The 26365-nt window shown below is 48.2% G+C and overlaps 1 protein-coding gene across 2 annotated transcripts in view; it reads left to right on the top strand.

The window, feature by feature from the left end:
* SLC25A18 (solute carrier family 25 member 18) overlaps positions 1 to 26365 on the top strand; it is a 187666-nt gene that overhangs the window by 148823 nt on the left and 12478 nt on the right. For both annotated transcript variants that reach the window (XM_069228060.1, XM_069228059.1), the window contains exons 6-8: positions 5393 to 5511; positions 7496 to 7685; positions 8288 to 8442. In XM_069228060.1, coding sequence (XP_069084161.1) covers positions 5393 to 5511; positions 7496 to 7685; positions 8288 to 8442 — 464 coding nt within the window. The remainder of the gene's footprint in view (positions 1 to 5392; positions 5512 to 7495; positions 7686 to 8287; positions 8443 to 26365) is intronic.

The following is a 26365-nucleotide window of genomic DNA, read 5'->3' as shown; positions in this document are numbered from 1 at the left end:
TCTCATCTGCCTGCCCCGGTCTAGGGCTCTGCGGTACCGCCCCTCACCTGCCTCCCCCGGCCTAGGGCTCTGCGGTACTGACTCTCATCTGCGGTACTGACTCTCATCTACCTGCCCCGGCCTAGAGCTCTGGGGTACTGACTCTCATCTGCCTGCCCCGGACTAGGGCTCTGCGGTACCGCCCCTCACCTGCCTTCCCCCGGCCTAGGGCTCTGCGGTACTGACTCTCACCTGCCTGCCCGGCCTAGGGCTCTGCCCCGGCCTAGGGCTCTGCGGTACTGACTCTCATCTGCCTCCCCGGCCTAGGGCTCTGCCCCGCCCTAGAGCTCTGCGGTACTGACTCTCATCTGCCTCCCCCGGCCTAGGGCTCTGCGGTACCATCCCTCACCTGCCTCCCCGGCCTAGGGCTCTGCGGTACTGACTCTCACCTGCCTCCCCCAGCCTAGGGCTCTGCGGTACTGACTCTCATCTGCGGTACTGACTCTCATCTACTTGCCCCGGCCTAGGGCTCTGGGGTACTGACTCTCATCTGCCTGCCCCAGTCTAGGGCTCTGCGGTACCGCCCCTCACCTGCCTCCCCCGGCCTAGGGCTCTGCGGTACTGCCCCTCACCTGCCTTCCCCCGGCCTAGGACTCTGCGGTACTGACTCTCATCTGCCTCCCCCGGCCTAGGGCTCTGCCCCGGCCTAGAGCTCTGCGGTACTGACACTCATCTGCCTCCCCCGGCCTAGTGCTCTGCGGTACCATCCCTCACCTGCCTCCCCCGGCCTAGGGCTCTGCGGTACTGACTCTCATCTGCCTCCCCCGGCCTAGGGCTCTGCGGTACCATCCCTCACCTGCCTCCCCGGCCTAGGGCTCTGCGGTACTGACTCTCATCTGCGGTACTGACTCTCATCTACCTGCCCCGGCCTAGAGCTCTGGGGTACTGACTCTCATCTGCCTGCCCCGGTCTAGGGCTCCACGGTACTGACTCTCACCTGCCTCCCCGGCCTAGGGCTCTGCGGTACTGACTCTCACCTGCCTCCCCGGCCTAGGGCTCTGCGGTACCGCCCCTCACCTGCCTCCCCCGGTCTAGGGCTCTGCGGTACCGCCCCTCACCTGCCTCCCCCAGTCTAGGGCTCTGCGGTACTGACTCTCCTCTGCGGTACTGACTCTCATCTGCCTGCACCGGCCTAGGGCTCTGCGGTACTGACTCTCACCTGCCTCCCCCGGCCTAGGGCTCTGCGGTACTGACTCTCACCTGCCTCCCCCGGCCTAGGGCTCTGCGGTACTGACTCTCATCTGCCTCCCCGGCCTAGGGCTCTGCGGTACCGCCCCTCACCTGCCTCCCCCGGTCTAGGGCTCTGCGGTACCACCCCTCACCTGCCTCCCCCGGTCTAGGGCTCTGCGGTACTGACTCTCCTCTGCGGTACTGACTCTCATCTGCCTGCCCTGGCCTAGGGCTCTGCGGTACTGACTCTCACCTGCCTCCCCCGGCCTAGGGCTCTGCGGTACTGACTCTCATCTGCCTGCCCGGCCTAGGGCTCTGCGGTACCGCCCTCACCTGCCTGCTCCCTCCTGAAGCTCCCCGGCACCGCCTTTCACCTACTTGCCTGTTGTTCATCTCAAGTCACAGTCTCAATCCACTCCCTGTCTTTCTCTCGCTCCAGTGCGGTGCTCATCACCTAACACCCTGCTGGTTCTGGTTCTCGTGTGTTGTTACTGTGGGGTGGACCTGTGATGTCATTGAGATGCATCCATGACCCAGTGGACTTCACTTTGCTGCGGAGAGCTGGGTGAAGCCATCGGTGAAATGTTACAGGGACTAGTCCTGTTGAATTTAGATTTGTGATGCCAGTGAAACAGAATTATGTTGTATTTAGTCCGAAAATGTTAGCTGAGGAAGGTGTAGTTTTACAAGGCGTAGCTCCAGAGAGTGAACATCTCTGAGGTGGTGATCTCCCTGCAGACACGCGCTTCGCCGGATATTGTTGGGCTGCTAAGCAGACCTCCTTCATCAGCGTTCGCAGGACCTCCATATATAACGTGAACAGCACAAAGGCGAGAATCAGTCCTTGAGGAACTCCCCACTTGATGGAGGTCGGGTTGTAGATGGAGGTATCCAGTCTCACCAGTGACTTTATTTATAAGGGACCGAGCACAGTCTCCCCCACCCATCTCCACCGCTGTCCGAGAGCAAGGAGGCCATCCAGGTGGAACCCGGTCTTATCTTCCTGTCTATTCCTCTTTCTGTGAGTTTCTGTTTTGGGCACAGTCTCTTACCAGCCGCTCTGTAGCTTTTTTGTTTTACTCATATGCTGAAGTGACCTAGGGTATCGTATCTCCCTAATTGTTGCTCTCCCTGTATCTCGCCAGCTGTCTGGTGTGGTTGTGCACCTCTCTGTGCCCTGGAGTTTTTAACTTTTCTGCCTTTGTAGAGCCTGGGCTAGAGCTGATCTTCTGTGGTTAGAAGGAATAGATGCCGCAGAAGAACCTACTCTTTGTTTGAGCCGGGATAAATCTTTTCTCGGGTCAGAAAGAACATCTGCCCCACTGGGGGCATGTAGGGCATAGAGAAAGCTTCGTGGAGCATTGGTTGTGTCCGGCTGGACCTGTGGGTGCGGCTTCGCTCTAGCTGAGCGCTCTCATAGGAATACGGAGATAGGCCGCGGATGTGGCCACAACCTCTGTAGGACACCCGCACCTACCCGCACGAGGACTGCTCCAGCAGCCCGACCAGTCGCCAGTACTTGCAACTCTGGACTCCAAAGAAGTATTTCCTTCACCTTCAGAATTCCAATAAGGCAAACAAAAATCAAATATTGCTTTGCCTTGTTAGATAGTATCATTCAAGCCCCATTCTGTGAGGTTAAACATCTGAACAGGGGTTTGAAAAGCGAGCACCGAAGCAATGCTACTTAACTACAGTAATATAATACAAGTAAAGAATATAACGAAGCAACTAGTCTACCTGTGCTAGTACCTGCTGATAAAACCACCCGCTCGCTTTCCAACCGGCTTTTCCTTTTCCACTGCTTTTCCTCCCTCGCATCCACCTCTTTAGGATTTAGGTTGCATTTTTTTCTTCGTCAGTCTTGCTTGGAGGCTTTGCCATTCATTTATTATTATAAGGTGTCTCCTGAAGTGACCGAGCACATTCCTAGGCACAGAGGTCCAGCATTCTGAGTAGGTAATTTAAATCATCATAATAATGAATACAGTGTACCATGTTAGAGGAAATAAGACTAAAATGACAACAGCTGCTGTCAAAGATTATTGCTCAGTAATTTTATAATGAGCCACCGACATTACACAAAGTGGGGTAAATTCTTAGCCACAGAGTCCTGTCTTTTAACGAAAAGCCTGAAGCTTAGCCGCATAGCTGATTATCCCCGTCCAGTAAACTGAGGCTTCAGAGGCAGGTCCCTGCATTTAAAGAGCTGGCACCAGCAGAGAACATAGATCAGTGTTTCTTTGGTCAAATGGAAAATTCTCCAGCTACTTGGATATTTCCAGGATACATTTCACTCCCCAAAGAAAAGAAACCAAATCGTAGATTAATGTTAGTTACGTGTAGATAATAGTGCAGAAGAAAAAACAGGATGTGATTTTCCTAAAGTCAAATCAGATTCATGACGTGTGCTCCTTCCTTAAAAATTGTCTCCTGGCATCTCACGCCGCATGAACACCAACTGTTTTGGTATTACTTTATTGAAATATTTATGAATCAGAGTTGATTCCCGCGTGCCCTTTATTGCCAGGATCCCCAGGGTGTCCCCCAGGTAGACGGACCTTTGTAAATGGAGGCACCGTTTCTGAATTGTGAACTCTCTCCACAGAAAGCCCTTTAAATAACTTCGCTGTGTATTTCTGAAGCAGTCCTAAGTGCACACTTGTGTTTAAAGCTAAGAGTTGATGATGTAAGAATAATTCTACCCTTAGTTGCTCTTGAGAGGTTGAATTCAGTAGCTTAAACAAAGCCCCAGTGCTTAATTTGTCAATAAAAGGGTGCCGGTAACCGAAGCTCTGCTCAGAAGTCGGCGGTCGGTGCCGTTAAACATCTGCACACCAAATATCAAGCCTGGTAGTGTTTAATACAGTACTACACACTCCCTGCGCCTTTTTCTCACTCTGGCTGGTTCCTTCTCCCTTTCAGACAGATTTGCTCCGTCTCCGTCTTTTCTATCTGTGCGTTTCCCTTTCGTGCACTCGGAAAATATCTGAGGCAGAAGATAATTGCCGGCCCCCAAAAATAAGTGCCGGTGTCCCCCACCGGTAACCACCGGCTCAAATTAAGCACTGAAAAGTTCTAAAAATATTACACTGCTCAAAATCAATCCATTTTAGTAGTTTGCCGGGAACTTTTCATGGCCACCTGTTAATGTTAGAACTCGGAATTAACAACCTTGAAGAGAGGACCCGAAGACGGACCCGAACATGCTCTGAAGAGTCCACCCACAAGAGGGAACCTGCCTTTAGTTTGAGGCTAGTATATTGCTGACGGGGAGCCCCCACCTTGTGAAAATGAGTTCTTTAAAAGAAGGAGGGAGCACTGAGTCCCACCGTGACTCTGGAATGAGGTCATTTTGAAGGCGACCTTTAAAGAGTGGGAACAAGTACTCACTCCTGCGGTCGGTGTCCTGTAAATGCAGCGGAGGGGGCTGCTGGCCGGCGCACCAGCTCACTCGCGTGCTTTCAGCGTCCTGATTATTGAGCTCGGGTAACGATGTCAGCTCCGTCAAAGACCGCGCCCTGGTGATCCCTGCCAAGGGTGAGGTGGTAAAGCGCCGATAAAGAAGACGATCTGACACGGTTATTGCCCGCTGGGCTGCTTTTTTGTTGTTGCAATTTAGTCCATTGACGAAATCCCAGAACCTCTTGGGCTCTTTGGGTTTACAGACTTCATGTATTCTCAGCCATTGTGCCTGACCTGGCCACACTCGTTTATTTGGGAAGCCAGATTGAGTGACTGTGCATCTCCCTCGGGTGCTTGATCCTGTTTACACCAGCATTGTTGTGAAATTGCCCTTTTACAACCTTTTATAGGAATACATCTCCTTTCGTGGTTTCCTAAACATATATGTGCCCTCCCTTGGGCACCTAGTGTTATCATTTAAAAATGAACCTTGGCTAGATACCAGACATCCTCCCAAACACATGATGCAAGGTCACCTTCTGCGTTGAGTGGACTGGGAAGTCCTCTGATTCGCAGACACCCAGTGGATGCTACAAGCCTGGGACCACCTCAGCCACGTCATCTGACGTAGGCTGCAGATCATTTACCGCAGAGCCTCTGAGCGGAAGAGGATCCTTTAGCAGTCCCTGTATGATAAGATGTGTTATTTATGTAAAGACGGCTTCCTCGGCACATAGAGATGAAGGCGCTTGATGTGTTTTGTTGACCTACGTTGCAGGAAAGAGCTGACGCTGCTGAAGGAGATGTTGGCCGGGTGCGGAGCCGGGACCTGTCAGGTGGTGGTTACTTCGCCCATGGAGATGCTGAAAATCCAGCTCCAAGATGCTGGGCGCTTAGGTAAGGGCTGGAAAGGAGTTTGGGGCGAGGGAAGCAGAGGGGTCGGGAAGGACCAGCTCTCAGTTGAGCTAGTGGTTGTTTAATAATTCTCATTTTAGTAGTCATCCATGAGCGTGACAAAAACAAGCAATATTTCCAATCTGTTTGACGTACAACAACTCAGCTATTTAAGCTTTTAGTATTCTATTCTCTTTTCAGATTTAGACTTTGGGAAAACTTTACTAGGGCAGAACGCTAACTCTAAAAACTGGTAAAGTCTCTATTAATAGCATAGTAGTGGCGGGTTCTGCTGGCTCCCAAACACGCCAAGATATTGGGAAAATGTATATCTGCGCCCGATGACTGTAGACTGTCGCAGGAGAATGATTGTGCCAAATATCTCGTTTACCTGAGTTATCAACTGGTTACTCTGCATTTGCGAATTATCTTCCAGACGTACATCCAAGAAATTAAAATGAGACATCTTGATTCAAATGTTTTAAATCACATTTATTTAGAATTATAAACCCAGCGTGGTGAGGTGGCACTTTTCATGCAGGTAACTTTGACATCGGAGCCTGCAGTTTTTGCAGTCAGTTAAAAAAAACAAAAAACATTGACGTCATCGTCCTTTTTCTGCAGTAATGGAGGGGGTTCACCATGTAAGGGTGGTTGGGGCTTGGGGGGGGGGGCACGCAAGAAGAAAGAAGAATTGGTTCCTCGACGACCACAAATTAGCATTGCTTTACGAACTGATGTGGAAACTCACCCAGCACTGTAGAGGATATTTATTTATTCATTTTTGCATTTTTAAAAAAAATGGACCGCAAAAACTGTGCCGATCTCCATTAATAACAATTTAATCAATTATCAAATACAGAAAAATATCGACACCCATAGTAAGTAAGCGAGCATGTAACTAGTGGAACAGTGAAGGACAAACCCACCCATCTTTCGCCGAGCACTATCCTCGTCTTGAGCTTCCCGTAAGGATTTTCCCAGGTCTGACATTCTTCCGCTGGTAATTGTTGAGTAGAGGAAGATGCCCAGCTTGCAGTGTGGTCCTCAGGCCACCCTTCCGCCATTAGTTCTCCAAGAGTTCCTGTCAACAGTCTGATTCCAAACTGGTACCTTCTGTGTCTACTCGTGGTTGGCCTCCTACGCTAGGAGTGCGGTGGCATCTACATGGATGGACTGCAATTCAGCTCAGTGCCCTGATGTCTCCCTCTGCTGTTTGCTTACCAGTGGTAATCCCAGATGTTCGTTCTAGGCTTACCATGGTTAGTTGGCGGGGGCAGGAATATTCCTTAATGATAAAACTACGCAGGGCACAATGTGTGGAAACGGAGTTTCTGCAAATATTTGTTATTTGCACATCACCAAGTAAAGTGCTGTGATTTGTTTTGCTACTATATAAATCTTTTGCATCACACTTCTGAATTACAAAAACAATGTTCTTTCTTAACTCCCGATATATTTTGAAATATTTGTACTATTCATTTACAAGCTGATTGAATGTTATGTTAGAAAAAAAACATGATATCTTACAGCCTTTTGTTTCACAATGATTGCCAGATAACTCACTTGACAAAAACCTCTAACTGTAATAAGAGAGAGAAAAGTAAACACCATTTTCCAGGATAAGATAAAAAACGGTTAGTAAAAAGTCAGACTTGCGTTTGACCTCTGTCTTTGAACAGACAACAAAAGTATCAAGATAAAAACAAGATTTGAAGGCGTCTTTATTGCTCATTCATTTTCTGAATGAACAGAGCACCTGTTCTTGGTGCTAAATACTGCTCGACCTGAGAAAATCTGACTCGCCATAGCGAGTGGGTGAGTAGATTTTTTTAGGTCTGACTGACAATTTTCATCACCCTGTGGTGAAAAAACTCACTCCTCCTGCAACGAGGGAATGTTGCACAAGTGTATAGTATACTAGTTTGCACCTATTATGGATTGTGTGTTGTGACAATTAGAATCCTTATCCTTTCTGTGTTTGCAGCTGTCCAGCAGAAGGGGGCGCCAGCTGAAGGTGCTGCTGCTTCCTCCATGCATCCTCCTCAGAGCAGAGCCTTCACTGTCGGACCGACGTCTGTGCCCAAACGGCCCTCAGCACTTCTCATCACCCGGGAACTATTGCGCACACAGGGCATTGCAGGAGTTTACAAGGGACTCGGTGCAACATTGCTTAGGTGAGAACCTTAGCACCTCAACAGATCTCAGATGTCTCACAAAATAAGTCTTCTTGAGGTAGTCTTTTTGTGCTGGATTACATCTTCAGTTGTGCAAACATCCTCTCCTCATCTTCCATCATTACTTCTGAGTCCCTGATAAAGGGACCTTTCCCTTTCTTGTTTAAAAACCTGACTTAAGTAGGGCGACTAATAATTGAGTGACTGTAAAGTTGCCCCTCTGGTACACTTCCATTAGTGCCGTCTGCTGGCCATGCTGGGAAGCGGTGAGTGCAAAAGGAGTTAACGACTGCACCTTACCTCCGCAGCACGTGTGCGCCAAACTTTAGCAGACAATTCATAATAGGGGGGGCTGATCTTCCATTTGATGGGCTTACTTTCTAGCTACATAAGATGTGAATGCATAGTGTATAATTATGTGTGTTTGTGTGTGTGCGCCCCCAAATGTAGTGTGCCCTTCCCCATTCAGAATTAAAGTGTAAACGCAACCACCTTGTTTGCTGTAAAGTTGAAAAATCAAGCTTTTTTTCCTAACCCACCTACCCTGGTTGAGTTGACATGCTAATATGTTACCTTTCTCTCTTCTTTTCTGCTCTCCTCAGAGATGTGCCCTTTTCCGTCATCTATTTTCCACTGTTTGCCAACCTCAATAAGCTGGGGCAGAAGAGTCCTGGCGAGAAGGCACCCTTTCTGCACTCGTTTGTGTCAGGGTGCCTTGCAGGGTCAATAGCTGCTGTAGCTGTGACCCCCCTGGATGGTAAGTGTTATCTGTAGTGTGAAAGGCTTATGTCATTGTGTGATGGGGCCCCTCCACGATGCCCACAACAGCACACTGTGTATGTGGAGTAATGTTCATCTGTGATACTGTGGTGAGGAGTTCCCTCTTTCTTGTGAGTTACACTTGGGTCTAAGTTAACATGCCCATATTGTAATAGCATCACCCTTTCTACTCAGGGTAGTAGTGGATTGTGCCTGGTGTAGAGTAGGTATCAGTCAATCATGGATTTGTAGAGCGCGGCTAATCACCCAAAGGGTCTCGAGGCGCTGTATGTGGACGTGCTGCTCAGTCGAAGAGCCAGGTCTTGAGGTCCTTCCTGAACTGCTTCAGTGATGTGGTCTGCCTGAGATTGAGGGGCAGTGTGCTCCATGTCCGGGCTGCTATGTAGAAGGATCTTCCTCCTGCTGTACTTTTCCGGGTCTTGGGGATGGCTGCGAGGGTGAGCTGGGAGGAACGTCTGTTGGGTACGTAGAAGGTGAGGCGGTGGTTGAGGTATGCTGGTCCCATGTTGTGCAGCGCTTTGAAGGTATGTTTGTATAGCGATATGTGAAGAGGGCGCCATACTAGTACGTGTTGGTTGCTGTAGTATAGGAATGCATTCTCCATAGTTAGTCTAATCACACTGGATTGTTCAGTGATTGTCACTGGTTGAAAGCAGTTAGTTATATGATTGGTATAATTATTTGACAGTTCTGTAGTTAGAAGTGCAATATTTCCCTGAACATGTTCTTGCCTACCTGCACTAGACTGTTACTGTCTCTAAAGGGACCTCCATTGTCAGTTTCAGACCAACCCCTTAAATGAGGGATGGGTGGTCTGGCTTATCCATTGGTGATATGAGCATGTGCCGAGTGCTGCCAAGGTTTGTAGAGAGGATCCCTCTCGATTGGTGAGTTTATATGGACGTTAGGTGGCAATGCTACTGCTGTGTGAGTGGATGATCCCCTTGTTTTAGCCGTTGGGTATTGCCTGGTGCAGGTTTAGTGAACCAGTGATGTGCATAGGAGAAGCACTGTATATGTCCCAGATGGTACTGTTATGGTTAGTACCTAAATGTGGCAAACACCCTTTTTTATAAAAATTGGTACATGGTTTGTGGTTGGGTACTGGGTGGTCTATTTTCCATTGTGGTTTGCAAGATACCCCCTTGAGTTAAGTTGTATGTAGGTTTGATGAAGGACCTTCTGGTCAGTGGGTGCTGCTGGCTGTAGTGTAGTCATTCCTGTGTTAGCTCAGTGTTACGAATGCTCTCTGAAAAGCAAATGTTGCTCATGAGTACAACTTTTGCTAGTTCATGTAGATGAATCACTCACTATTCAAGTTGTTGGATGGTGATGCTGGACACACGGGCCAGCGAGTGCAGATTTCAGTGAAGCATATAGGAGTGTGCAAAATTGATTCAGTATTTGTTGCAAATGATGTGATAAAATGGCCTTGACACAGTTATTCAAATATAATTTCTGGTCTCCTGCCTTCTTGTACCATTTCCTCCAAAGCATTGGTGCAATGGAAATTCAGAGTAATGGTGTAAGGAAATGCCTCCTTGGCATGGTTACCCCCTGACTTTTTGCCTTTGCTGATGCTATGTTTTGAATTGAAAGTGTGCTGAGGCCTGCTAACCAGGCCCCAGCACCAGTGTTCTTTCCCTAACCTGTACTTTTGATTCCACAATTGGCACACCCTGGCATCCAGGTAAGTCCCTTGTAACTGGTACCCCTGGTACGAAGGGCCCTGATGCCAGGGAAGGTCTCTAAGGGCTGCAGCATATCTTATGCCACCCTGGGGACCCCTCACTCAGCACAGACACACTGCTTGCCAGCTTGTGTGTGCTGGTGAGGACAAAACGAGTAAGTCGACATGGCACTCCCCTCAGGGTGCCATGCCAACCTCACACTGCCTATGCAGTATAGATAAGTCACCCCTCTAGCAGGCCTTACAGCCCTAAGGCAGGGTGCACTATACCATAGGTGAGGGCACCAGTGCATGAGCACTGTGCCCCTACAGTGTCTAAGCCAAACCTTAGACATTGTAAGTGCAGGGTAGCCATAAGAGTATTTGGTCTGGGAGTCTGTCAAACACGAACTCCACAGCACCATAATGGCTACACTGAAAACTGGGAAGTTTGGTATCAAACTTCACAGCACAATAAATGCACACTGATGCCAGTGTACATTTTATTGTAAAATACACCCCAGAGGGCACCTTAGAGGTGCCCCCTGAAACCTTAACTAACTACCCGTGTAGGCTGACTGGTTTTAGCAGCCTGCCACACTCGAGACATGTTGCTGGCCACATGGGGAGAGTGCCTTTGTCACTCTGTGGCCAGTAACAAAGCCTGCAATGGGTGGAGATGCTATCACCTCCCCCAAGGCAGGAGCTGTAACACCTGGCGGTGAGCCTCAAAGGCTCACCCCCTTTGTTCCAGCACCGCAGGGCACTCCAGCTAGTGGAGTTGCCCGCCCCCTCCGGCCACGGCCCCACTTTTGGCGGCAAGGCCGGAGGAGATAATGAGAATAACAAGGAGGAGTCACTGGCCAGTCAGGACAGCCCCTAAGGTGTCCTGAGCTGAAGTGACTCTAACTTTTAGAAATCCTCCATCTTGCAGATGGAGGATTCCCCCAATAGGGATAGGAATGTGACCCCCTCCCCTTGGGAGGAGGCACAAAGAGGGTGTACCCACCCTCAGGGCTAGTAGCCATTGGCTACTAACCCCCCAGACCTAAACACGCCCTTAAATTTAGTATTTAAGGGCTTCCCTGAACCTAAGAATTTAGATTCCTGCAACTTACGAAGAAGAGGACTGCTGAGCTGAAAAACCCCTGCAGAGAAGAAGAAGACACCAACTGCTTTGGCCCCAGCCCTACCGGCCTGTCTCCCTCCTTCAGAAGAAACCTGCTCCAGCGACGCTTTCCCCAGGACCAGCGACCTCTGAATCCTCAGAGGACTGCCCTGCTTCCAAAAGACCAAGAAACTCCTGAGGACAGCGGCCCTGTTCAACAAAGACTGCAACTTTGTTTCCAGAGGAGCAGATTTAAAGACCCCTGCAATCCCCGCAAGAAGCGTGAGACTTGCAACACTGCACCCGGCGACCCCGACTCGACTGGTGGAGAAACAACGCTACAGGGAGGACCCCCAGGCGACCCCAAGACTGTGAGTAACCAAAGTTGTCCCCCCTGAAACCCCACAGCGACGCCTGCAGAGGGAATCCCGAGGCTCCCCCTGACCGCGACTGCCTGACTCTAAAATCCCGACAGCTGGAAAAGACCCTGCACCCGCAGCCCCCAGCACCTGAAGGATCGGAACTTCAGTGCAGGAGTGACCCCCAGGAGGCCCTCTCCCTTGCCCAGGTGGTGACTACCCCGAGGAGCCCCCCCCTTGCCTGCCTGCACCGCTGAAGAGACCCCTCGGTCTCCCATTGAATCCTATTGCGAACCCGATGCTTGTTTGCACACTGCACCCGGCCGCCCCCGCGCTGCTGAGGGTGTACTTTCTGTGTGGACTTGTGTCCCCCCTGGTGCCCTACAAAACCCCCCTGGTCTGCCCTCCGAAGACGCGGGTACTTACCTGCTGGCAGACTGGAACCGGGGCACCCCCTTCTCCATTGAAGCCTATGTGTTTTGGGCACCACTTTGAACTCTGCACCTGACCGGCCCTGAGCTGCTGGTGTTGTGACTTTGGGGTTGCTCTGAACCCCCAACGGTGGGCTACCTTGGACCCCAATTTGAACCCCGTAGGTGGTTTACTTACCTGCAAGAACTAACAATACTTTACCTCCCCCAGGAACTGTTGAAAATTGCACTGTGTCCACTTTTGAAGTAGCTAAATGTGTTTTATGTAAAAAGTATATATGCTATTGTGATTATTCAAAGTTCCTAAAGTACTTATCTGCAATACCTTTCAAATGAGATATTACATGTAGAATTTGAACCTGTGGTTCTTAAAATAAACTAAGAAAATATATTTTTCTATAACAAAACCTATTGGCCTGGATTTGTCTCTGAGTGTGTGTTCCTCATTTATTGCCTGTGTGTATGTACAACAAATGCTTAACACTACTCCTTTGATAAGCCTACTGCTCGACCACACTACCACAAAATAGAGCATTAGTATTATCTCTTTTTGCCACTATCTTACCTCTAAGGGGAACCCTTGGACTCTGTGCATACTATTCCTTACTTTGAAATAGTGCATACAGAGCCAACTTCCTACAAATGGAAAACGTCATGTAGCACCCAACCTCTAGGCAGTGGAACAACTTACCCAGCCAATAGAAGTAGAATAATGCACAGCATGTAAATCTAGAAGACGTTCATGCTGCAAAAAAGAAAATACAGCTGGAGAGCTGAATCTTTAGAGTTGCTGGGCTAGGAATAGGGTTTCTATGCAGCACATCCTGGCCCATGGAGGGGGGACAAAAGCATAAAAAACAATCACACTTTACTCTCCTATGAGTGAATGAGCTAACGTATGCTCAGGACGCAGGGCTAGTGGCAGACAGTGATATTCACATGTATAAGATGTCAATATTTGACACAATAGATTATTAATGTGCAACCTTCTGAGGAGCCGGAGGGGCAGAAGGCATTCCACAAGGCCACCGCTTGCATTGTCGTATTCACAGTGTGTCACTGCAGTCACATTGTCAGTACGAATGGGTGGATGAGGATATCCTGTCCCATACCGTCCCCATCCTAGCTTTAGCTGCTTTTTACAGTGAGTCACAAACTGACCCCAGTCTCATGAATATTAATGAGGTGGATGATTATGTAAGTTTTGTAAAAAGGGCCATTTGTGTTGTCAGGGGTTTGAGAATTTCTTGCAGCACAGAGCAGTGCAGGAGACTGCTGTGAGATCAGGCTCTTCGTCCATCAGGCCCCAGAGGCTCTCGGACACCTTTCACAGATGGGTTTTGTCTGGGGGTGATCACAGAGCGTGTATCGCTGTCACTCCCGTGTGATCTTACTGATGTAGGTGAACGGCAGCATTGTCAGGGTTATTTTATTCACACCCTTCTTTGCCATCGACTATGTTTTTCCTATGCCCAACCTCTGTCCTAGCGATACAAAGCATTTTTTTCTGAAATCCCTTTCAGACTAAGTGCTGGCATTCAGAGGCCAGGTTTTGCAGCATAGACAGCTAGATTTCCATAGTATGCATATATCCCGCTAGCTAGTGGTCGGAGCCTCTATACCAGTGGTTCCCAACCTTTTGACTTTTGTGGACCCCCACTTTATCGTTACTGGAACCCAGGACCCCCAGCGAATCATTATTGTAATCCAGGGGCCCCCCACTGAGACATTACTGAAAGCTGGGAACCTAATCTGTTGATATAATTTAATTTTCTAAGATGTCGCGGACCCTCTGAAGAGGCTTCGCGGACCCCCACTGGTCCCCGGACCACAGGTTGGGAACCACTGCTCTATACTATACCTATATCCCATTACCTAGTGGTTGGAGTCAGACTGTGCCACTTGTTATGTTAAATGATGTTTTAACTGGGGGTGTGGGGTGTGCGTGAGAAACCAGATCCCTTCAGTTTGGGCTAGATACCACTTTGTGTGTGTGCAATTTCTCTGATTAGTTTTTGAGTCTTAACCTTTAACTTTTGCATGGCGCTGGTGTCACATTTCCCCTGTATGGTAACTGACTATCGACTATGATGCAGGGGTGGATGTCAGCGAAGTCCCTGGAACTACATTCTGTGTTGGTTTTAATTGTTTTTAATTGCTCAAATTAACACAATATGACTAATTTGATCCTACTCGGCCCAAGTATCACGTATCCAGAAGTTCAACAGGGGCATTTCGCTGCAGATTATCTTTTTGTCACATTTCTGCTCATAGATATGACGCTCACAGAACAGTCCAGCACATCCTACCGTAGGCATCAAATTTATCATATTCTGACCGATATGCCAGAAGTATGATGCATCTGCACAGAAAGAAAGAGGCAGGGGATGACGATGTAAGGCCATTGCCAGCAGGATCTAGAAACAAACTGAAAGTCATTTAAGATGTTAGTGACTCCTAGAAACCTTTTGTGATCATCTGTTTGTTCAGTTGTTGGAGTGATGACTTTTCAGTTCTCTATGGGTGCTCCCACAGAGCAAGGGACCTCAAACCTAGGTCTGCCAGTTGACCACATTCACCACTCACAGGCAGCCCTAAGAATTGAAACTGTTATTTATGGACATCTGGTTCGGCCGCCCTAGAGGACAGGCGGAAAACATTGCAGTCAAAGGACTTCTGTATTGCACATTTTCAGGCAACGTAGGGCTGGCATTTCCTTTTTACTAGTTCATGCACTAAGATGAAGGCTGTGAAGAAATGAGTGAGTATATCAGTGGTGCCTCAACACTTTGTAAAGGCAGTGTGGTAACTTTACAATGTCTGGCCTTCCCTCCAGAATGCAAGCGTGCCTTCCGGGGAGATTATATGAAACTAGATAGCTGTAGAGAAAATTCTTCTGTGTTCTAACCCGTCTTTAGGAAGGATTCATAAGAAAAAGATTAAGATTCTCTCACCATTACTCTGCAAACAGAAAAGCAGTATGAGTCATCAAGAAAATCAGTGCAGGCCTCAAGCCAAGAAGAGAACAGGGAAAGAGACACATGACAGCACTTGACTCTCAAAGGGAATGCATGTCAAGGAAGGTTTAGCACCCAGTGAAGATTGGTACCACTGGGACTCCTCTGTCTGGTTCAGCGAGGAACAAAGATGAGAGTGGGTTCTATGACGTGGACTCTGGTTACCTTGTTAGAGAATGCCCTATAAGACCGACCACAAACCAGGTAAACGGCAGGATCCGTTCCCTGTGACAGACATTAGCTCGCGCATAACTAAGATCCCTTGTTTGTGCCATTCTAGTGCTTCAGAGAACCTGTTCTCCCATCTGCTTCTTCTTCCAGCCCAGGTGAGAGTAAACAATATCCCATCACTTATGTCTCCGCTCTTCTTTAAAGTCAAACCAATTCAGCCTAAGAAAATTCCCGAACAATTGTAAATTGTAGACGGTTCCCTTCTTTCCTCAGATTCAGTAAAGGGGGTGCCTGTACTCTTTCGGTCTTGATTGGCTGTCAGAAAAAGACAGTACGCTTTGACGTAATATCCTCACTGACTTATGCTGTCATTATTGGCCTCTCCTGGCCTGAGAGACATAATGCTTCTGTCAAATGGGAGAAAAGGCTCATCTCCTTGTCTTCACAATTCTGCTGAAACATTTTTTATGCCACTGGAAGTTGTTGGGCCTTATTTAAAGTGTTCTGGAAGACAACAGCTTCAGTCCACTCATTGCCTCCTTAAAGTTGATACCTGTGTACTGAAAACTGGAGGATATTTTTGTCAAACCAACTCAACACACCCTGCCATGGTAGTTTGACTAATCCATCCCAACTATTCCTGATGCAGTCTTACCAGTTGGACAAATGTACTCGTTATGTGAAACCGATAAAGATTTTCTAAAGTATTACCTACAGAAGAATTTACAAAATGCATCAGTCATCCATTCCACTTCTCTGGCTGAATCATGAATATTTTTTGTATTGAAAAAGACCCTAAATTTAGAGCATGCATTGATCATCAGAGGTTTAAACAAATCACAGTTTTCCATTACCTTTGATCTGATATATTCTAGAATCTGTTTGCGATGCAGTAATGTTCACCAAGCTTCGATTTCAATAGGTGTACCACATGTTGCGTATGAAGTAAAGAGATAAACGGAAGATGGCTTTTTGACTTCTCTTTGGCCTTTACAGTATTGAGTAATTAATGCCTTTTGTCCTGTGTAATGCTCCTTCCGTCTTTCTGCGATTTTTGGATCATCAATTTGCATACATAATGAATCAATTAAGAGCCTGGAAGAACATAGACAACATGTCTGATTTGTTCTTGCTTGCCATTGATTGCATTGCAAAGCTGGAGAAGTGAATTTGAACAAGATGAGATTGAAAATCTTAGTTTTCGTCTTTCTGTATAAGGATTTTCACGGAAACTTAAATAATAGCTGCAGTACTGGATATGCTTTAAAGGCGGTGCAATGCTTCTGTGGCCTAGCCAGTTTTTATTGACAATTTATAAATCATTTTGCTCACAAGCCCAGCTTCATCTATCAGAACTTAAAGAGGCAAAACTTGGTGAGTGGTATTCTGTCTGAAAATGCATTCCAAGACTTTCAAAGGCATCTCTCAAGCTCCTATACTTGAACGCCCAGACCCATCTAGGCAATTTATCATTGAACATGATGCTTCAGAAAGAGCAGTGGAGGGTGCCCTGTTGCAGATCCACTGAGGAATACAAAACCGTGATGGATTGAATGCTTGAATTAATCTCAGCCACTGGCAATTACTGAGAGTGTATCCCTGTCAATCATTTTTATGCCCACCATGCCACCCTGGACAGGACCCAACCATATGCAAATCAGTCTTGGTCCTGCTCCAGAACGTATTGTTCACCCTAAACAGACAGACCGTGTGTCTGAGGTGGCGTGGTGGGCAACAAAAAACAATGGACTTGAGAGCGACCCATACCAGTTATCAGTGACTGAGCTTAATTCAAGCAATCTACCCATAATCGTTTTGCTTTCCTCTGATGAGTCTAGCCAGAAGATACCCAATGTCATCAAATAGGTTATCTTTCTTACGCCTTAATCTCCTGTGAGAAGAATTGATCCGTAGTGTGCACCGACCACTCACTTTCCTGCCTTCCGCAGGGACTCATTCTCTTTCACCATCACTAAAACACTGCCTTGGTGGTGAAACAGCGTCTCAGTCACAGATGTAAAATGTTATCACAGTTAATATCACTAAAACACTGTCATGGGGGTTAAACAGTGTCTCAGTCCACAGATGTGAAATGGGATCTCAGTTTGTATCACTAAAACAGTGTCTCTGTGGTGAAACGCTGTCTCAGTCCACAGATGTGAAATGGGATCTCAGTCTGTATCACTAAAACATTGTCTTGGTGTGAAACGGTGTCTCAGTCACAGATGTGAAATGGGATCTCAGTTTGTATCACTAGATAGTTCAAAATGCTCATGTCTGCCCTGGACCCAGTAGACTGGATGGTAGCGTTGCACTTGCAGGATGCATATTTCCACGTCCCCATCCTGGCTGCCCACAGGTGTTACTTGCGGTTCACAGTCGACCAGGTGCATTTTCAGTTCACTGTGCTCCCTTTTGGCCTTACCAGCGCTTCTTGGGTGTTCACCAAGCTGATAGCAGTGGTTGCAGCTCAGCTGCGGAGATCAGGGGTATCAGTCTTCCCCTATCTTGACGACTGGCTGTTGAAGGCAGACTCACCTCAGGCTGTCATCTTCCACCTCCAAACCACGGCAGACCTCTTACATTCGCTGGGGTTCACTACCATCATGATTAATTCATATCTGACTCCCTCTCAGATGCTCCCTTTCATCAGAGCTGTTCTGAACACAGTGCAGTTTTGTGCCCGTCCTCCCGAGCATAAAGGTACTTTATTTTAGGGACACAATTACCAAAAAGTACTAGAGAGGCAACCTTCCAATAGGAGGTAACTAACACACTAGATATGTATACTAGTAATCAGAGATAGGCATAAAAAGCAATAGAAAACAGTGCAAATAGCAAAAGACAATAATAACTCTGGGGGGAGCCCTAACCTTATACTAAAAAAAATGGGATGCGAATGCAGGACCCCCACCTAGGGAAGTGGAGTGTCTAGGGTGGGGCTGGGGGAACTAGGAAACCCAAATGTAAGTACCACAGTGATACCCAGCGGCCAGGAAGAAAGGAATAAGTTACTGGATTTTCCCCAAACCACCCAAAAGGAAGAAAAGGAAGATATTGCAACACCCAGACCAGACTGCAAGCAAACAGCGGTAGATTCTTGAAGAGGAAGACCTGTGGAAGACGGGGACCAGATCCAGAAGTCACAGAAGTGTCCGGTGGGGGCAGGAGCCACTACCCACTCAGCTGCGGTTGCAGGAGTTGGTTGACGGTAGGGCGAAGGCAGTCAGGAATGGAGCCCTGGAGCAGGTGAAGAGTTCCTGGAGGATGCAGTCGATATCCCACACCAGATGGATGATTGCAGTCGGCCAGTGGTGTGGAAAAGTCACCAACAAGCCTTGGCAAAGGCAGAAGTCGTAATGAAGTAAAAGTGGAGCTGCCGGGGACCAGCAAGGTCCAGGAGGACTCAACCCACGGTGGAGTCCTGAGGGGACCCTCAGCAAGGCGGTGAGTCCATAGAAGAAACGGCAGCCCCCACAGGAGACCCACTGGACGAGGAACCAGGAGTCACAGAGGGGCCCACGCAGCACAACTGTAGAAGGGTCCCACGCCACAGGAAAAGCACACAGAGGGCTCTGCGACGCATGAAGGAGTGCTGGAGGCTGGGGCTACAGGGAGCCTGAAGATCCCTTAGAGGAAATGCCAAAAAGCTTTGGTAGCTGCAAGAGACGCAGTTCAAGTTCACTGGAGTACTGTTCTGCGTGGGAAGGCAAGGGCTTACTTTCACCAAAGTTGGACAGCTGGCAGAGGGGACCAAGAGGACCACTCCAGACCACCACTGTGAGACAGCTTCCATGCATCTCAGAATGAGAGGAGATCCATGCAGCCGGTCGTCGTTGCAGTTGGTGCCTGCGGATGCAGGGGAGTGACTCCTTCCCTCCAAGGGAGATTCCTTCTTCCTTCCCGTGCAGGCTGAATACTGGCTGTCCTCAGAGGATGCACAGCCGGTGAAATGTTGCAGAAGCTGGAAGGAGCCGTGGAAACAATGTTGCAAACACAGTCTTTGTCGTGGATGCAGATTGTCGGTTCCTGGAGGGTCCAGTCATGGTTCCAGTGGCAAGAATTATAAGTGGAGGTTGTAGAGGAGTCCTACTGGAATCTTGGAAGCTGAGGAGCCGCCCAAGAGAGAGACCCCAAATAGCCCTGAAAGGGGGATTGGTCACCTATCAGGTGGGGCCTCTGACTTCACCTGCCTGACCTGGCCACTCAGATGCTCACAGAGGTCCCTACCAACCTTGGATTCAAGATGGCAGAACCCAGGGACCCTCTGGAGGAGCTCTGGGCACCACCCCTGGGGTGGTGATGGACAGGGGAGTGGTCGCTCCCCTTTCCTTTGGCCAGTTTCGTGCCAGAGCAGGGACTGGAGGTCCCTGAACCGGTGTAGACAGGTTTATGCACGGAGAGCACCAATTGTGCCCTTCAAAGCATACCAGTGGCTTGGGGAGGCTACCCCTCCCAAGCCATGTAACACCTATTTCCAAAGGTAAAGGGTCTCCCCCCCCCCCAAGGAAATCCTTTGTTCTGCCTTCCTGTGCTTGAGTTGTTCAAGCAGCAGGAGGGCAGAAACCTGTCTGAGGGGTGGCAGCAGCTTGTGCTGCCCGGAAAAACCGAGAAGGCTGGTAGGAGCAATGCTGGGGTCCTCTAAGAAGCCCCCAGAGTGCATAGAATCACACTTCCAATACTGGCAACAGTATTGGGGTATGGTTCTGACATGTTTGATACCAAACATGCCTACGTTCGGAGTTACCATTATGTAGCTGGATATAGGTAGTGACCTATGTCCATTACACGCATAAAAAGACGTCCCTGCACTCCCAAAGTCCAGGAAAATGAAACTGTAGTTAATGGGGGCACCTCTGATAGTGCATGGGTTCCCTCACATTCAGGTACTTGCACCCTGCCCTCTGGGCTAGAAGGATATACCATAGGGGTGACTTACAGTGACCTGGTGCAGTGACCTGTAGTGAAAAGGGTGAATGCACCCTTTCACACGGGCACCAATGGCAGGCCTGCAGATACACTTTGCATGGGTTCCCCATGAGTGGCATAATACATGCTGCAGCCCATGGGGATCCCCTGGTACCCCAATGGCCTGGGTACCATATACTAGGGACTTACGTGGGGCACCAGTATGCCAAGTGTGGGGAGAAAATGGTTCAAGCAACCAAGTTTGAAGGGAGAGAGATTATAATCACTGGGGTTCTGGTTAGTAGGACCCCAGTGAACACAGTCAAACACACTGACTACAGGAAGAAAATGGGGGTAACCATGCCAAGAAAGAGAGTACTTTCCTACGCCGCATCAACCTCTTGGAGCTCTGTGTGATCCGTTTTTGCATTGAAAGCCTTTCTACCCTTCCCCAAGGGAAGGCTATTGCAGGTATTCATAGACAAGACCACCACCATGTGGTACTACAACAAACAGAGCGGAGTGGGGTCGTGGACCTTTTGTCAAGAGGCCCTACGTCTCTGGACATGGCTAGAACATTGGTGCATATCCCTGGAGGTTCAGCACCTTGTGGGTTCTCTGAATGCGAGGGCGGACAAACTAAATTGAAGATGCCTAGCAGAACACAAATTATGTCTCCAACTGGTGCATGGTCTCTTACAGCAGTGGGGCGAAGCTTGGTTTGATCTGTTCGCCTTGGTTTGATCTGTTCGCCTCCGCAGAGAACACACAATGTCCGCAGTTTTGCGTGCTGGAGTTTCCAAGGTGGTTCTCGCTCAGAGTCACTTTTCATAGAAGCGCAGGCCTCCAGTGCAACTTTCCGCTCATACTACTACTGCCCAGAGTTCTCAAGTATGACCAGGCCCAAGTCACCCTTGTGGCTTGGGACTGGGCATGGAGGGTCTGGCATCCTGAGCTACTGAGCATGGCCATCAATCCTTCGATCAGGTTGCCCATTTGGGAGGATCTTCTGCTGCGGCAGCAGAGTAGTGTCCTCCATCCGAAACTGTCCAGTCTCCGCCTTCTTGCATGGAGATTGAACAGCAGCACTTGACAGCTTTTGACTTTCCTCCCGAAGCCTGTGATGTCATCCTGGCAGCCAGGCATCCTCCCACTAAGACGGTACAGCCTGCCGTTTGTGGCCTGGTGTGCAGAAAAACACATGGATCCCCTTCCTGCTCCTCTTAAGTTCTACTTTTCATTCTGTCTTTTGCCCAGCAGGGCTCTGCTCTGGGCACTCTTGAAGGTTATCACTTTGCTATCACTGTTTTATTGCGGTTACCTCAACAGCTATCCCTCTTCATGTCCCCAATTGTACATAGGTTTCTAAAAGGTCTTGTTTTTCCTTTTCCCTCCTTCACCATTTATCATGCCTCAGTGGGACCTTAATCTTGTTCTGACGGTTTTGATGTGTACTCGCTTCGAGCTTCTCTATAATTGTCCCCTCAGGCTTATTACGATTAAAACCATCTTCCTCATGCTGGTCACGTCTGCCCAAAGAGCGAGTGAGCTTCAGGCTTTGTCATCCAAGCCTCCTTACCTCACTGTCTATCCTGACAAACTGGTGTTTGTACAAGAGCCCCCTTTCTTCTGAAAGTGGTCACTCCATTTCACGTAGGTCAATCCATCACACTGTCTAGTTTTTATGCTCCTCCACATCCCCCAAAGAAGGGGAGCAACTCCACTGTCTGGATCCAAAAAGAGCATTGGCGTTCTGCCTTGATAGAACATAAGAGTTCCAGGTGAACGACCAACTCTTCATGGGGTATGTTGGAGCAAAGAAAGAATGGGCTGTGCAAAAGAGGACCACCAGATGGGTCTACTGTGCATTAAAATCTGTAATGCACTGGCCAAAAAGCAACCTCCTGGGGGCTTGCAAGCTCATTCTAACAGAGCATAAGCTGGAACTACTACATTATCAGGTGGAGTTCTGGTCCTAAATATCTGCCAGGCAGCAATGTGGGCCTCCTTGCCCACTTTCACAAAGCACTACTTCCTGGACAGTCAGGACTGTAGGGATGGGCACTTTGCCCATTTGGTCTTGCAGGACTTCCTCGTTTGAAATTGGTCTGCTTAACCACCTCCGGGGATGGTATTGCCTAGGTATCTATTCTAGGGTAAGGAATCTGGGGCTAGAGGTTTCTATCAGATGAACACGTTACTTACCTTCTGTAATGTCTCATCTGGTATAAATTATATCTAGCTGCAGATTCCTTACTGACCCACATATCTTCCCTGTAGGAAAATGTCTCCTTGATGCAGTTACCCCCCCCCACACTTTTTGCCTGATATTGATGCTAACTTGACTTGAGAGTGTGCTGGGATCCTGCTAACCAGGCCCCAGCACTAGTGTTCTTTCATTAAAAATGTACCATTGTTTCCACAATTGGCACACCCCTGGCACACAGATAAGTCCCTTGTAAAAGGTACCAGTGGTACCAAGGGCCCTGTGACCAGGGAAGGTCCCTAAGGGCTGCAGCATGTGTTGTGCCACCCTAAGGGACTCCTTACCTAACACATGCCCACTGCCATTGCAGATTGTGTGTGTTGGTGGGGAGAAAAAGGCAAAGTCGACATGGCAGCCCCCTCAGGATGCCATGCACACAAAATACTGCCTGTGGCATAGGTAAGTCACCCCTCTAGCAGGCCTTACAGCCCTAAGGCAGGGTGCACTATACCACAGGTGAGGGCATAGCTGAATGAGCAATATGCCCCTACAGTGTCTAAGTCTATTCTTAGACATTGTAAGTACAGTGTGGCCATATTAAGTATATGGTCTGGGAGTTTGTCAAAAACTAACTCCACAGCTCCATAATGGCTACACTGAACACTGGGAAGTTTGGTATCAAACTTCTCAGAATAATAAACCCACACTGATGCCAGTGTTGGATTTATTTAAAAATGCACACATGGGGCATCTTAGAGATGCTCCCTGTATTTTACCCAATTGTTCAGTGCAGGACTGACTGGTCTGTGCCAGCCTGCTGCTGAGAGACAAGTTTCTGACCCCATGCGGTGAGAGCCTTTGTGCTCTCTGAGGACAGAAACAAAAGCCTGCTCTGGGTCGAGGTGCTTCACACCTCCCCCCTGCAGGAACTGTAACACCTAGCAGTGAGCTTCAAAGGCTCAGGCTTCGTGTTACAATGCCCCAGGGCACTCCAGCTAGTGGAGATGTCCCCCCGGACACAGCCCCCACTTTTGGCAGCAAGTCTGGGAAGATAATGAGGAAAACAAGGAGTCACCACCCCCTGAGCCAGGTCCACCCCTAAAGAGACCAGAGCTGAAGTGATCCCCTCCTTGGAAAATTCTACATCTTGTTTTGGAGGATTTACCCAATAGAAATAGGGATGTGCACCCTCCCCAAAGAGAGGAGGCACAAGGAGGGTGTAGCCACCCTCAAGGACAGTAGCCATTGGCTACTGCCCTGTGACCCTAACACACCCCTAAATTCAATATTTAGGGGTGACCCAGAACCCAGAGAATTTGATTCCTGACGACCTGAAACAAGGAGGACTGCTGACCTGAAAGCCCCACAGAGACGACAACTGACTTGGCCCCTGCCCCACCGGCCTGTCTCCAGACTCAAAGAACCTGCAACAGCGACGCGACGCATCCAGCGGGACCAGCGACCTCTGCCGACTCAGAGGACTGCCCTGCAATTCAAAGGACCAAGAAACTCCTGTGGACAGCGGCTCTGTCTAATCTACAAAGAAGCAACCAGACGCCCCGGGCTCATGTCCAGAGAAACCAACACTGCAGAGAGGACCCCCAGGCGACTCCAACGACGTGGACACCCTGAAACGACCTCCCTGCACCCCCACAGCGATTCCTGCAGAGAGAATCCAGAGGCTCCCCCTGACTACGACTGCCCGGTAACAAAGAACCCGACACCTGGAAGAAGCACTGCACCTGCAGCCCCCAGGCCGAGAGAAACCAACTACCGGTGCAGGAGTGACCAGCATGAGGCCCTCATAGTTGTCCAGTTGGTGGCTGGCCCGAGAAGCCCCCCTGCATCGCCAGAGTGACCCTCGGGCCTCTCCACTGATTTCAACCTAAAACCCGACACCTACTTTGCACAGTGCACGCGGCCTCCCCTATGCTGCCGAGGGTGTATTTTGTGTGCCTGTTTGCAACCCCCCCAGTACTCTACAAAACCCCTCTGGTATGCTCCCCGAGGACGCAGGTACTTACCTGCTAGCAGACTGGAACCAGAGCACCCCTGGTCTCCATAGGCGACTGTTATTTGGGCCCTACTTTGACCTCTGCACCTGACCTGCCCTGTGTTGCTGGTGCTGGGTGTTTAGGGTTGACTTGAACCCCCAATGGTGGGCTGCCTATGCCCCGGAGACTGAACTTGTAAGTGCTTTACTTACCTGATAAACTAACCTATACTTACCTCCCCCAGGAACTGTTGATTTTTGCAGTGTCCACTTTTAAAATAGCTTATTGCCATTTTTGCCAAAACTGTGTACCTTACTGCTTTACTTTAAAGTTCCATACTTACCTATGCCAAGTACCTCACAACGTATGTATTTACTTGAATTCTGAATCTTGTGGTTCTAAAATAAATTAAGAAAATAATATTTTTCTATATAAAAACCTATTGGCCTGGAGTTAAGTCTTTGAGTGTTCTCATTTATTGCCTGTGTGTGTACAACAAATGCTTAACACTACCCTCTGATAAGCCTACTGCTCGACCACACTACCACAAAATAGAGCATTAGTATTATCTGATGTTGCCACTATCAACCTCTAGGGGGAACCCTTGGACTCTGTGCACACTATCTCTCACTTTGAGATAGTATATACAGAGCCAACCTTCTACATTCTGCGCTCTGCGAATGGATTTCTAGAAACGGGGCTGCTTTCTTTCAGGCCCCTAATTTTCCACACCAGTGTTGAGTGTTCTTCATGGCTCAGCACCGTTGGCATGGAAAGTCATGAAAAGAAACTGACGTCAGCGTGTCTAGGTGGTGCCTATATAGGTGCCTATATAGGTGCGGCGTACATTACTTTCGGCATGGATGACGCCGATGACGCATACAGAGCTGAACGGCGCCACCTACCAACGCACAGGGGTATGGCTCCTGAAAAACCATCCGGATCCATTCTGATGCCTGGGGAAATTCTAAGGGAACAAATCTGTGGGTAGTTGGTTAAGGCGTTACCGAGGGTAAGTAACTTGTGCTTCAAGCACATAAGGGATGTCCAACAGGGGAATTTAACTTATGCAATTGCAAAACATTATAAAAGCAACCATAACGAAAGAATGAGTCATTATGCAATTGACTTGGTCGTGAAAAATGAGAGAAGGGTAAATTGTACGCTCCTTCTTTGATAACTGGAATCCAGATACATTATACAGTTAAAAAGTAGAAAGCCTTATGGCCTGGACAGTGATGAGGAATCTATGTCCACATATGAAACGATGGTTACATCCCCTTAAGGAAAGTACAGTTCTATCTGAGTAACGAATGCTAAGTTAATAAGATAATAATTTGTGACACAGAACAGAGATGTAATCTCTCCATTGTGATCAAGAAATGAGGAATAGATATGATCACAGTTTGAGGAAGATATCATATTATGTGAACGTTACTAAATCTAACATACAATAAATGATCGATATGAAATTGTCATCATAATTAAATGAGCAAAATATAACTTGGGTTGAAACTCCAATAATGATCTTCTTGGGCCACAGTGTTAACTTGGCAGCAATATGGATTAAAGTAATCTACAGAAGAGACACAATGATATGGGAATATGGCCGATAATGATTGGATTGTTCATACCGGCGACAATCCACTCAGGCTATAAAATTTAGAATACTTTCTCATGACTGCCGCAATAAGAAAATATTATTGGGGTGACTACTAAGGTCCCATTCTGATACACAAATAGATCACCGCCATTGCACATAGGGACGCATACCCACATGCCTCACGTGATTAATTAGAGACTTGCTCTACAATGAGGATCAGTTGTTGTAAATGATAATAATTGGTTTGATACACTGTTCATTGTTTTCTTTTTTTCTTTTTAACATGCACATTTACTATTTTTAATGTTAACTGCAAATCCCACAATGCACAATAACAGGCATCAGTGGGGAAAGTATATAAAGCGATATTGAAGAAAAAAAAGTATTTGCTGTGACCAAGACCAGAAGGTTGAAACACATTGGCATTCTTTTGT

The sequence above is a fragment of the Pleurodeles waltl genome, chromosome 4_1 (assembly GCF_031143425.1).
Source record: "Pleurodeles waltl isolate 20211129_DDA chromosome 4_1, aPleWal1.hap1.20221129, whole genome shotgun sequence".
Lineage (NCBI taxonomy): Eukaryota > Metazoa > Chordata > Amphibia > Caudata > Salamandridae > Pleurodeles > Pleurodeles waltl.
This window is presented reverse-complemented; position numbering and strand designations above follow the sequence as displayed.